We start from the raw sequence: 14050 nt of genomic DNA, 5'->3' as shown, positions 1-14050 counted from the left end.
GCTAGCACAGGCTTCCAGTATCCGTAGTTTCTGGTGCTGCACATCTCGTATCTTCACAGCATAGACAATTGCCTTCAGATGACCCCAAAGATAAAAGTCTAAGGGGGTCAGATCGGGAGACCTTGAGGGCAATTCAGCTGGCCCACGACGATCAATCCACTTTCCAGGAAACTGTTCATCTAGGAATGCTCGGACCTGACACCCATAATGTGGTGGTGCACCATCTTGCTGGAAAAACTCAGGGAACGTGCCAGCTTCAGTGCATAAAGAGGGAAACACATCATCATGTAGCAATTTTGCATATCCAGTGGCCTTGAGGTTTCCATTGATGAAGAATGGCCCCACTATCTTTGTACCCCATATACCACACCAGTCTTGGAGGGATCTATCCAATGTGGGTTAGTGTCATACCAATAGCGGTGGTTTTGTTTGTTAACTTCACCATTCACATATAAGTTTGCCTCATCTCTGAACAAAATCTTCTGCGTAAACTGAGGGTCCTGTTCCAATTTTTGTTTTGCCCATTCTGCAAATCCAGTGCGCCGATCTGGGTCATCCTCGTTGAGATGCTGCAGCAGCTGGAGTTTGTAAGGGTGCCATTTGTGAGTAGCTAATATCTGCCGAAGGGATGTCTGACTAATGCCCCTCTCCAGTGACATGCGGCGAGTGCTACGCTGTGGGCTCTTGCTGAATGAAGCTAGGACCGCCACTGAGGTTTCTTCATTAGAGACAGATTTCATGCGTCCACATTTTGGCAAATCCAACACTGAACCAGTTTCACGAAACTTAGCAAGCAGTTTGCTAACTGTAGCATGGGAGATGGGTGGTCTCGTAGGGTGTCTTGCATTGAAATCTGCTGCAATGACCCGGTTACTGCGTTCACCAGACATCAACACAATTTCTATCCGCTCCTCACGTGTTAAGCTCGGCGACATGTCAATGGCTGTAAACAAAGATAAGCACACCATTGTCTTTCGTGTGAAATTCCCAATAAGTTTGATGTGTCACATGACCCTCTTCCTATTGAAAAAACTAAAGTTGGATTCAAAATGGCCGACTTCAAAATGGCCGCCATGGTCACCACCCATCTTGAAAAGTTTCCCCCCTCACATATACTAATGTTAGGAAAAAATGCGTATAGCTGCACAACGAAAAATTAAAGTCTTATCTTGTGGTGGTGCCAGCCGTGTTGGGAGCCAGTCAGAAGTTCCCCCTTGCATGCGTCATATAGAAGAAACCGCAGCACTCTCCTGTCTTCAATTCAGTGGAATTTATTTCACCAGCAAAAAAAAAATGCGACGTTTCGACCGTAAAGGTCTTTCTCAAGCAACCTTGCTTGAGAAAGACCTTTACGGTCGAAACGTCGCATTTTTTTTTGCTGGTGAAATAAATTCCACTGAATTGAAGACAGGAGAGTGCTGCGGTTTCTTCTATATGACGCATATACTAATGTGCCACAAACAGGAAGTTAATATCACCAACCATTCCCATTTTATTAAGGTGTATCCATATAAATGGCCCACCCTGTACATTGTCTCTTTTCTTTTCATGTACTTACTATTTATTATTATTATTATTATTATTATTTATTATCATAGCGCCATTCATTCCATAGCGCTGTACATATGATAAGCGGTGCACATACATAATACAGACATGTGCACTAAGCAGGAACAAGACGAGTTACAGACTGGTACAGAAGGAGAGAGGGCCCTGCCTGTGAGGGCTTACAATCTACACGGTATGGGAGAAGGACATAGTAGGTGCGGGTGAAGCTGGTCATGGCGGTATAGAGGCAGCAGGGTCACTGGTTGTAGGCTTGTCTGAAGAGGTGGGTTTTCAGGTTCCTCTTGATGGTCTCCACTGTAGGTGAGAGTCTGATATGTTGGGGCAGCGAGTTCCAGAGTATGGGGGATGCACGGGAGAAATCCTTGAGGCGATTGTGGGAAGAGGCGATAAGAGGAAAGGAGAGAAGGAGGTCTTGTGAGGATCGGAGAGTGCGTGTGGGGGTGTATCGGGAAAGTAGCTCAGAGATGTAGGGAGGGGACAGGTTATGGACGGCCTTGTATGTATTTGTTAGTACTTTGAAGTGAATTCGTTGGGCAATGGGGAGCCAGTGAAGGGATTGGCAGAGGGGAGAGGCAGAGGAGTAATAGGGTGAGAGGGGATTAGTCAGGCAGCAGAGTTGAGGATAGATTGGAGGGGTGCGAGAGTACTAGATGGAAGGCCACAGAGTAGAATGTTGCAGTAGTCTAGGCAGGAGATGATGAGGGCATGTACAAGCATTTTTGCAGATTCAAAGTTAAGGAAAGCACGGATGTGGGAGATGTTTTTGTGGTGGAAAGGGCTTGGATGTGCGGTCGGAAGGAAAGGGCAGAATCCAAGGTCACTCTAAGGCAGCGGACTTTGTTGACTGGGGAGAGTGTGCAGCCATTGATCATGATAGATAGGTCTGTTGGGGGGGTTGAACAAGATGGGGGAAAGATGATGAATTCTGTCTTATCCATGTTAAGTTTAAGAAAGCGAGAGGCGAAGAAGGATGATATAGAAGATGGACGTACTGTCTGATACACAGATCATCTCCATGCACTTAGTATTATTATTATTATTTTTATGCACACACGTGATCCCCACTATTGTTAGCTTTGTTATGTTTATCTCTCTATAATATTTACACACTGCCATTATATTGGTATCACAATTGCCAGCAACCTCCTCCCCACACATACACACTTTTATACTATACATAGTATAGTATAGCCTATTTAAATATCACCCTGAGCTGGGTGAAAAATTAAGGAAGATACCTAAAAAGCGGGTTAGTTGCCCGCTAGATTGAATTAAGTACCTTTGTTCTGTATATTCAGCATAGGTAGAGCCCACAATGAATGGCTGAGAGCTATCACCGCACCTAGCCCCCAATACGCGCCTAAGCCACAATGTATCCAGCAACAACCTGTAGCCATACATCACACCGCAGCATATCTGCTACATTGTAGAGCAGCGCTGGGTACCGACTCTGGGAAGCAGCGCTTGTCTTCTAAACTGTGCTTGTCTTCTAAACTGTGCTTGTCTTCTAAACTGTGCTTATCTTCTAAACTGTGCTTATCTTCTAAACTGTGCTTATCTTCTAAACTGTGCTTGTCTTCTAAACTGTGCTTGTCTTCCAAACTGTGCTTATCTTCCAAACTGTGCTTATCTTCTAAACTGTGCTTGTCTTCTAAACTGTGACCTTCCAAGCTGTGCTTGTCTTCTAAACTGTGCTTGTCTTCTAAACTGTGCTTATCTTCTAAACTGTGCTTGTCTTCTAAACTGTGCTTGTCTTCTAAACTGTGCTTGTCTTCTAAACTGTGCTTGTCTTCTAAACTGTGCTTGTCTTCTAAACTGTGACCTTCCAAGCTGTGCTTCTCTTCTAAACTGTGCTTATCTTCTAAACTGTGCTTGTCTTCTAAACTGTGCTTGTCTTCTAAACTGTGCTTGTCTTCTAAACTGTGACCTTCCAAGCTGTGCTTCTCTTCTAAACTGTGCTTATCTTCTAAACTGTGCTTATCTTCTAAACTGTGCTTGTCTTCTAAACTGTGCTTGTCTTCTAAACTGTGCTTGTCTTCCAAACTGTGCTTATCTTCTAAACTGTGCTTATCTTCTAAACTGTGCTTGTCTTCTAAACTGTGCTTGTCTTCTAAACTGTGCTTGTCTTCCAAACTGTGCTTGTCTTCCAAACTGTGCTTATCTTCTAAACTGTGCTTATCTTCTAAACTGTGCTTGTCTTCTAAACTGTGCTTGTCTTCTAAACTGTGCTTGTCTTCTAAACTGTGACCTTCCAAGCTGTGCTTCTCTTCTAAACTGTGCTTATCTTCTAAACTGTGCTTGTCTTCTAAACTGTGCTTGTCTTCCAAACTGTGCTTGTCTTCCAAACTGTGCTTATCTTCTAAACTGTGCTTATCTTCTAAACTGTGCTTGTCTTCTAAACTGTGCTTGTCTTCTAAACTGTGCTTGTCTTCTAAACTGTGACCTTCCAAGCTGTGCTTCTCTTCTAAACTGTGCTTATCTTCTAAACTGTGCTTGTCTTCTAAACTGTGCTTGTCTTCTAAACTGTGCTTGTCTTCCAAACTGTGCTTGTCTTCCAAACTGTGCTTGTCTTCTAAACTGTGCTTTTCTTCTAAACTGTGCTTGTCTTCTAAACTGTGCTTGTCTTCTAAACTGTGACCTCTTACACTGTGAAGCAGCGCTGAGCACCGATGCTGGGAAGCAGCTCTTATCTCCTTAACTGTGACCTCCTTCACTGTACACATCCACACAGTGTAACAGCGCTGATCATCTCTCCTGACCCACAACACCCCCCCTTCCACCTTCATCCCCCCATGCCGACACAAACACAGAGCGATCACGGCACCAAGAAAAGATCTAAATGCAATTAAACACCCCTGTAACGGATCTCCTGGCACCCCGACTGGGTACCTCCGTTGATGGATTCTCCTAGTGCTTCCCGAGGGCTCCAAGAACTTCATTTGACACCGTAAGCACTGCCGACCCCACGAACCGCCGCAGCTTGGTTGGGATCTCGCCGTCTTCTACCCACCCTGGACCTACGACAAGGCTTCCAGGTTCCAGTGGGTGAACCTCTCTTCCTTCAGAGAGCGATGCAGTAACAAGCTCTTAAAAGAGCTCAGGGATTATAGCCAGGGGAGTATACAGCGTATGGCATTCCCCAGTGCAGATGCAGCCTTTTCCCCACACACATAAGACGAGGCTCTATGTTGAGGGTGAAACAGGAACTCTTTAATGGGGCTACATGTCGGCCTTTTATGCAGGTCTTCCAGCAAGAGACACTCCCCCTGGGGACCTTGTGGAAGACTGAGACAGTTTATACATTAGCCAATCACATGCATTTACAGTATGGAAACACTTCCCGCAATTGTACACAACCCCCCCTTCCTCTTCCTGTGATACAATTAACAAACACAATGGGCTCTGCCTGTGATACAATTACTAAACACAATGGGCTAACTTAAATCACTCATAGGCAGAAAACACACACTTTCCCCCAAAATACATAAAACACCCCAAAGCCCCACATATCCCCATAAATTATACATCCATGGATAGCTCTCATCTGGGCGAACAACATATCCAGAAATCACCCAGATCCGAGCAGGGGTTCCCGAATTCCATGGAAGTCACATTTGGCCGACCGCAAGCATGGCTTTCCTGCCCAAAACAGTTCCACAGATTTAGGCTGTGCGACCGGTCTTTCTCCTTCAAAGTTAGTATATGGGCCATAATCCTGAGGCAAGAGGCTGGCAAACAGGCCTCTCCGAAACCCAGTGGCGAGGTTATTTCCGCCACAACCCCCGCACTGTAAAGATCCAGCACAGGAGCCTGCGCAAGATGACTGTTAGCCGGGACATCACCGCATCCAGCCCCTGGCATGCACACATAACAGAGCGATTGCTACACCCATCAAATACAGCACCCATAAAGCAAATAAACACAACAGGTCTTTTCACTGATGAATACATTCTTTGATTTATTTCTTTAACCACCGACACCATCTCCACATCCCAGCATCAGCCTGCGCTATGTGTCACTGTAAGAGAGGAATGTCAATTAACTCAAAACACCCCCACCATCCTCCCCCTGGCCTGCGTGCCAAAAATCTTTGTTTTAAATGTGCTATAACATTGTTTCATGAATATAGTCCTGACGAAGGGGGCAATCCAGCCCCAGAAACGTGTAGACTACCTGTGAATAAAAATACCCTGCATCAACTACACCGTCTCTGATGTATCATTCACCTGAACCTCGGCAGCGCCTGTAATGACCGGCGTCACGCAAAGGGAGGGAAATGGGAAGGCCCTGTCCAAGGGAGAGGGAAAGGTGGTGACCCCTGACTCACCTTGCGGCTGGCACCTGACTGCCCTGACGTCCCTAGACGGGTTCCTCACCTGTACGCCGATCACGTGCCTAAACCCTGGCTTTCCCTAAGATGAGCCCTGTGTAGTGAACAGGGCGGTGGGATCACTAGTCCGCACCACTGACACTAAGAGGAAAACACCAAGGAGAGGACAGACAATACAGACAAACATATAATCCCAGGTGGGCAACAACCGCAGACCACAAAGGCCCAACAGGGATCCGGAGGGTAATGTTCTGGAACAACAACCAGGGAACACAGCTACACAGCTCCAGTGGGTCAGTATAGATGTCCAGGCAGGAAGCTCTATATCTGGCAACCAGAGAAGTGAGAGATGGGAATATAAGGAGGTTGGGATTGCTGGACAAGAAACAGCTGAGGAGGAGAAGTTACGGATCCCTGAGTGAGCCAAAAAGGATTGCAAGGCAAACCCAGAAAGCTAGCATTAAGAAACAGTACTGTCTTTAGTCATAGAGCGGGCAGCCACCCGCTGCGACTTCCTGACTCCTCGTGACAGAGCCTCAAGTGATCCTGACCTTTCTTCAAGTTATCATTTATATAGGTTCAGGGATCTCTAATTAGAATATTATTAAATTAAAAATTCTATCTGTCCTACTAGTATACAGGGGCAGAAATACCTCATTATTTTGTTTCTGTTAGGACTAAGGGAAAACAGATTAACATTAGAAAATCAATGATTTGCTAATTTTCTCTTCACCCTTTAGCTCCTGGTGTGCTTTACATTTACCTAGGGTTGCTTCATGCTATATTGATCCCAATTTAGGATAACAGCGCCTACAGTGCGGTGGTGGTATACCCTACAGTTGTGTGGTTGGTGTCTCTGGGTGCTATGATATGAGCTCTAGATAAGCAGCGTCCCACATATAGGACTGCAGTCTGACCTCCATAGAGGAATCCTGCTCACCAAAGGTAATTTCCCAGGTGATTCATTTTCCCTTTTAGGATTGGAGTCAGAGATGTAGTGGACATGTTATCGGTTTGTTCATGGCACGGACACGTCAGCTCATCATAGCCATCTTCCATAGAGCAGACACATGATGGTGTCCTAACAATGGGGAGACATTTCATAGAATACGGGGATTCCTCCCTACACTTCTCATATGATTACTTCATCCATCTGGATAGTATATGTTAGGTTGCTGTAATATATTTGGACCTCCTCTTCGATATAAGTGTGTACCCCAGTCTCATTTTTAACCACTGTATACTAATTCACTGTGTGTGTATGTGTACAGCAATAGTTCTTTTGCACATACATGCCGACCTGATTGCTGGCGCGTGTGCATACAGGAGTGAATCTTGCGTGCAATGTACACATTGGAAGGGCAAATAGACCAACTACACTCACCTAAAGAATTATTAGTGCCCCCATACTAATACGGTGTTGGATCCCCTTTTGCCTTCAGAACTGCCTTAATTCTAGGTGGCATTGATTCCACAAGGTGCTGATAGCATTCTTTAGAAATGTTGGCCCATATTGATAGGATAGCATCTTGCAGTTGATGGAGATTTGAGGGATGCACATCCAGGGCACAAAGCTCCCGTTCCACCACATCCCAAAGATGCTCTATTGGGTTGAGATCTGGTGACTGTGGGGCCATTTTAGTACAGTGAACTCATTGTCATGTTCCAGAAACCAATGTGAAATGATTGGAGCTTTGTGACATGGTGCATTATCCTGCTGGAAGTAGCCATCAGAGGATGGATACATGTTCTCATTCTGTTTACACCAAATTCGGACTTTACCATTTGAATGTCTCAACAGAAATCGAGACTCATCAGACCAGGCAACATTTTTCCAGTCTTCAACAGTCCAATTTTGGTGAGCTTGTGCAAATTGTAGCCTCTTTTCCCTATTTTTAGTGGAGATGAATGGTACCCGGTGGGGTCTTCTGCTGTTGTAGCTCATCCGCCTCAAGGTTGTGCGTGTTGTGGCTTCACAAATGCTTTGCTGCAGACCTCGGTTGTAACGAGTGGTTATTTCAGTCAACGTTGCTCTTCTATCAGCTTGAATCAGTCGGCCCATTCTCCTCTGACCTCTAGCATCCACAAGGCATTTTCGCCCACAGGACGGCCGCATACTGGATGTTTTTCCCTTTTCACTCCATTCTTTGTAAACCCTAGAAATGGTTGTGCGTGAAAATCCCAGTAACTGAGCAGATTGTGAAATACTCAGACCGACTCGTCTGGCACCAAAAACCATGCCACGCTTAAAATGGCTTAAATCACCTTTCTTTCCCATTCTGACATCCAGTTTGGAGTTCAGGAGATTGTCTTGACCAGGAGCACCCCCCTAAATGCATCGAAGCAACTGCCATGTGATTGGTTGACTAGATAATTGCATCAATGAGAAATAGAACAGGTGTTCCTAATAATTCTTTAGGCGAGTGTATATCGGTATTAATAAAGCATTATGAAAATTAAAGCATAACAAGTGGCGGTGTAATCTTTCTATCATATTCCAGTATCTATTCTCCTCCGGGACTTGGAATAATCTGTAATTTCCTGCAATTTCAGGGAGCCAAGAAATCATTAATCAAATCTATTACATGGGAAGAAGCTAGGCCTATAAAACCAAAAACTTATGCTTTTCTAAAACATTACTTCTAAATAAAAAAGGAAGGTCTCAAGCGGTTGCCTACTGAGGACTGTGCTTGATCTACTAGATCTTATGGTCAGTTGTAGTTGTGTAGATTGAAAAAGAAAAAATTGATACTTTCCAGTCATTTATTTTTTCATGAAACAGCATCTGCTTATTCTTGATCTCTACCCCACAAAAAAAAACTTTAAACAGGTAGAAACTATGTAAAATAAAGTATAAGGTAAGTGGTCCTCAGAAAAGAAAGAAAAGACTTCTTTTGGGGCCTGTAAGGTTCAGGAAGACACTGAAAAGGCATTGGAGTAAAATCTCTTTTAAACTACCTATCACTATCTAATGATCATCTCGTGGTCAGGTGCCATCATGGAAATTTTGATAAAAATGATACACCAGTAAGAACTGCTCACAGCATTTTCACAATCCAAAAAACGAAATTGGTTTATTCTCAGTGTAAATTTTCTGATTAGTTTCAAAAACGGATTTTCCCTATGTAGAACGTCATAATGACTTCTCTCCTGTGTGCATTCTCTGATGTGTGGCAAGATTTGTTTTAACTGTAAAGCATTTCCCACATTCTGAACATGAATATGGCTTCTCTCCTGTGTGACTTCTCTCATGTATAGTAAGAGCTGATTTAATTCTAAAGCATTTTCCACATTCTGAACATGAATATGGCTTCTCTCCTGTGTGAATTCTTTGATGTATAATTAGAGAGGATTTGCTTCTAAAGCGTTTTCCACATTCTGAACATGAATATGGCTTCTCTCCTGTGTGACCTCTCTGATGTGAAACAAGATCTGATTTATTTGTAAAGCATTTCTCACATTCTGAACATGTATACGGCTTTTCTCCCGTGTGAATTCTCTGATGTGTAACAAGATCTGATCTATTTGTAAAAGATTTCCCACATTCTGAACATGAATATGGCTTTACCCCTGTGTGGCATCTCAGATGTCTAACAAGATGTGACTGATATATAAAGGATTTCCCACATTCAGAACACAAATATGGCTTCACCCCTGTGTGACTTCTCAGATGTCTAACAAGCTGTGATCGATATATAAAAGTTTGGGCACATTCTGAACATGAGTATGGCTTCTTTCCTGTGTGACTTCTCTCATGTGTAATAAGATCTGATTTCTGTATAAAACATTTCCCACATTCTGAACATGTATACAGGTTCTCTCCTGTGTGACTTCTCTCATGTGTAATAAGATCAGATTTCTGTATAAAACATTTTCCACATTCTGAACATAAATAAGGATTCTCTCCTGTGTGACATGTCCGATGTATATCTGTGCTGCTTATAAACTGTTTTCCACATTCCTCACATTCATACCTTTTACCCCCTTTATGCCCAATACTTGTGGTAATGATCTCTGATCGGTCAGGAGAAGGTTCTTCATAATTAGGAGGATTATATGATAGATCTCTGCTGTGGGGTCCTGGATGTACATTATAGGCAATGAGGCTTTCTCCTGAAGAGCGCTGCATGATATCTTCATATTCTTCATGATCTAGTGGTAACATGAAGTTTCCTTTAGACTTTTTATGGGGATTTCCTGATAGGATTAAAAATAGATTTAGTGAATTTTTTCTTTCAAGCCACAAATTTATAACATCATATTAGGCCGAAACACCTGCAAATTTTTTAACCAAAGCTAGAAGTGGAGCCAGTAGGAAGAAGAAGTCCTTACTTTATATTTCTGAACACCATCTCCTTAAACTATTTTCCCTTTTCTGTTCAACTGCCCCTAGGTCCAGAGGTAGCACTCCCACATAGGAGCCTCACACATCTTGATGTTTACACACTCCCTGCCTTTACTACACAACACCTCAATTGCTTCAGCTCTGAACTCTGAGGGTACAGCCACATGGTCAGATTTCCTGATGCAGCTTTTAAAACCAAAATCAGAAGTGAATCAAAAAAGGGGAAATACTGTATTAAGAACAGATATGACTTTTCCAAGTTGTTTTCATTCACTTTTCGCTTTAACTTATAAAACTGCATCAAAAAGCCTGAATGTGTGGCCATACCACAACACACCCTACACTACAGAATCAATAGACAAGCCTGCACACCAATCTGCTGAGAAAACGGAGCCATGCATCCAGGAATACAGCGCGTGTGGTATCACTGTAATCGTACTGACCCAGAGAATGAAGAGAACAGGTCAGTTTTAACTTATAGGAAATGCCGTAAGCACAACACCCATAAAGCTATAAAAATGTGGTATCTCTGTAATCGTACTGACCCGGAGAATGAAGGGAACAGGTCAGTTTTAACTTATAGGAAATGCCGTAAGCACAACACCCATAAAGCTATAAAAATGTGGTATCTCTGTAATCGTACTGACCCGGAGAATGAAGGGAACAGGTCAGTTTTAACTTATAGGAAATGCCGTAAGCACAACACCCATAAAGCTATAAAAATGTGGTATCACTGTAATCGTACTGACCCGGAGAATGAAGGGAACAGGTCAGTTTTAACTTATTGGGAACGCTGTAAATACAAAACCCATGAAACTATATAAATGTGGTATCACTGTAATCGTACTGACCCGGAGAATGAAGGGAACAGGTCAGTTTTATCTCATAGGGAACAATGTAAATACAAAACCCATAAAACTATATAAATGTGGTATCACTGTAATCGTACTGACCGGAGAATGAAGAGAACAGGTCAGTTTTATCTCATAGGGAAAGCTGTAAATACAAAACCTATAAAACTATATAAATGTGGTATCACTGTAATCGTACTGACCCGGAGAATAAAGAGAACAGGTCAGTTTTATCTTATAGGGAACGCTGTAAATACAAAACCCATAAAACTATATAAATGTGGTATCACTGTTATCGTACTGACCCAGAGGATGAAGGGAACAGGTCAGTTTTATCTAATAGGGAACGACTTAAAAACAAAATCCATAAAACTATATAAATGTGGTATCACTGTAATCGTACTGACCGGAGAATGAAGGGAACAAGTCAGTTTTATCTCATAGGGAACGCTGTAAAAACTAAACCTATAAAACTATATAAATGTGGTATCACTGTAATCGTACTGACCCGGAGAATGAAGGGAACAGGTCAGTTTTATCTCATAGGGAACGCTGTAAATACAAAACCCATAAAACTATATAAATGTGGTATCACTGTAATCGTACTGACCTGGAGAATGAAGAGAACAGATCAGTTTTATCTAATAGGGAACGACTTAAAAACAAAACCCATAAAACTATATAAATGTGGTATCACTGTAATTGTACTGACCGGAGAATGAAGGGAACAGGTCAGTTTTATCTCATAGGGAACGCTGTAAAAACAAAACCCATAAACTATATAAATGTGGTATCTCTGTAATCGTACTGACCCGGAGAATGAAGAGAACAGGTCAGTTTTATCTCATAGGGAACGACTTAAAAACAAAATCCATAAAACTGTGGTGGAATTTAATATTAAATGTTGCCATGCAAAAAAAAAAAAAGCCATTAAACAGCTTTGTGAATGGAAAAGTAAAAAAGCTATGACTCCAGGAGTAAAAACAAAAACAAAAAACACAAAAATCATGGAGGCAGGAAGGGGTGAAGGCTTTAAAGAGGACCTCTCACCACTCCTGACATGTCTGTTTTAATAGCTTCATGCATTCCCCATGTAATGCCAATTCTGGAGCATCGATACTAATGGTTCTGTGTCATGCCATTCCTTTATTATTTCTACTAGAAGCTATGAATACATTACTATTAGCCTTCAGTAAGGGTACAGAGGGGCGTTACCAGTTGGGAGGGGGGTGTCCCTGCACAGACTCACTCTATCCAATCAGTGCTGCCATTTTCAGACTATGCAGGGACACCCCCCTAACTGGTTACCTCTCCTCTGTACCCTTACTGAAGGCTAATAGCAATTCATTCATAACTTCTGGTAGAAATAATAAAGGAATGACACATCATAGAGTCATAAGACTAGGGGCTCCTGAATTGTTATTACATGGGGAATGCATGAAGATATTAAAACAGACATTTCAGGAGTAGTGAGAGGTCCTCTTTAACATAGCCTCTTCTCATCTCGTCTCTTTTTACCTGGAGATGTCAGAGGTCGGGACTCCTCCATCATGGCGTCCTCGTACAGATCCTCCTGTCCTTCTATATACTCCCACTCCTCCATGGAGAAATACACCGCCACATCCTGACACCTTACAGGAACCTGACAACACAATGACACCGTCATCACCCAGACCCCTCCAGTGCTGTTACTGGAGAACCTCCCAGTATTCCCAGCAGGGTCACCTCTCCAGTCAGCAGCTCCATCATCTTGTGGGTGAGTTCTAGGACCTTCTCCTCATGTATCAGGGGGGGAGGCTCTGTGATGGGGGTCCACCTTCCTGACTCCTGGATGAAGGGAGTCCTCCCCGATGTCTTCTTCACTAGGGTGTAATCCTGTGGATGAAGAGAGACACTGACTCCATATCTCCCCTCAGAATCCCTCCCGGGATCATGGCCCCATCTCCAGTAATCTAGTCCCTAGAAGCTGGAATATTCTTCCCCTCCAGCCCCTTCTGGACTCTTCTAGAGAATCCCCCATCCCCCTCCCTCTGGCAGAGAGCTCCATAGTCCCCCTGCTCTTACAGTAAAGACTCCTCCTCTATGTTGTGGAGAAGCCTTCTTTCCTCTAGACGTAGTGGAGGCCTCCTTCTTCTAGTATCATCTAGATGTCAGACTAGTGGTAGAAATCCTCCCTCCAGGCCACACTGGGGACAACCTGCCTACTTCCCTCCTCATGGCTCCGCGGTGGCCGATCTTCAGCTTCTCCGTCCCTTGGAAGGTCTGGAGGCCGTTCTCCAGGAGCCTCTTCCTATCACTTCCTATGATGGATTCTCCAGAATACAATAAAGAGGAGAGAAATCTAGAAAGGTTTACCTCTCCGCTCAGCAGGGAGATGATCTCCAAGGTGAGGTCTAATATTCTTCTGCTGATCTCCTTCCTGTCCATCCTTGGTGGAGGAGCTGGAGGAGATCCTCCAGGACAAGGAGAGACCCCGGGGATAAAGGGGGATTCTGGAGAGAAGAAGAGAGACCCTGACCAGGACCTGCTCTGTATCTGTGCACTGCAAGAGCTGCAGGACCTGGGATGACGTCACTGCCATGTGATCAGGAGGGGCGGAGCTCAGCAGTGGGGAGAAGTGCTGATGTAGGACCTGTGATGATGTCACTGTCATGTGATCAATGCAAAGGGGCGGAGCTTAGCAGTGGAGAGGCGTGGTGGGAAGTCTGTGATGAGGTCACTGCCATGTGATCAGGAGGGGCGGAGCTCAGCAGTGGAGAGGCGTGGTGGGAAGTCTGTGATGATGTTCATGTGACAGGAAAGGCCAGAGCTTTGAAAAGATGAAAAGTGTGAAGAGTGAGAACTGAAAGCCAGAGAAATTCTAGGAGTTGTAGTCCTCTCCTCTGCTACCTCCTCCTGTAATGTCCTCTGATATCACATAATAAAAGGCTGGACTTGCTGGGAGTTGTAGTCCTT

The 14050-nt window shown here is 43.7% G+C and overlaps 1 protein-coding gene across 1 annotated transcript; it reads right to left on the bottom strand.

Moving 5' to 3' along the window:
* Positions 1-8805: 8805 nt before the first annotated feature.
* On the bottom strand, positions 8806-13670 carry LOC120998345 (zinc finger protein 664-like). The gene is made up of 4 exons (XM_040429011.1): positions 13451-13670; positions 12821-12970; positions 12614-12737; positions 8806-10096 (listed from the first exon to the last, which is right to left on the bottom strand). The coding sequence occupies exons 1-4, from the start codon at positions 13520-13522 to the stop codon at positions 9033-9035; spliced, it is 1410 nt and encodes a 469-aa protein (XP_040284945.1). The 5' UTR covers positions 13523-13670; the 3' UTR covers positions 8806-9032.
* Between the last annotated feature and the right edge of the window lie 380 nt (positions 13671-14050).

Source organism: Bufo bufo, chromosome 4, assembly GCF_905171765.1.
Source record: "Bufo bufo chromosome 4, aBufBuf1.1, whole genome shotgun sequence".
Lineage (NCBI taxonomy): Eukaryota > Metazoa > Chordata > Amphibia > Anura > Bufonidae > Bufo > Bufo bufo.
The sequence above is the reverse complement of the archived record's forward strand: the minus strand, read 5'-3'. Positions and strand labels throughout refer to the sequence as shown.

Coding starts and splice junctions, on each gene's coding strand:
- LOC120998345 (XM_040429011.1), bottom strand. CDS start 13,522: ATGGACAGGAAGGAGATCAGCAGAAGAATATTAGACCTCACCTTGGAG. Junction 12,971..13,450: donor TCTCCCTGCTGAGCGGAGAG/GTAAACCTTTCT, acceptor CTTCATCCACAG/GATTACACCCTAGTGAAGAA. Junction 10,097..12,613: donor CCGACCTCTGACATCTCCAG/GTAAAAAGAGAC, acceptor TAATCCTATCAG/GAAATCCCCATAAAAAGTCT.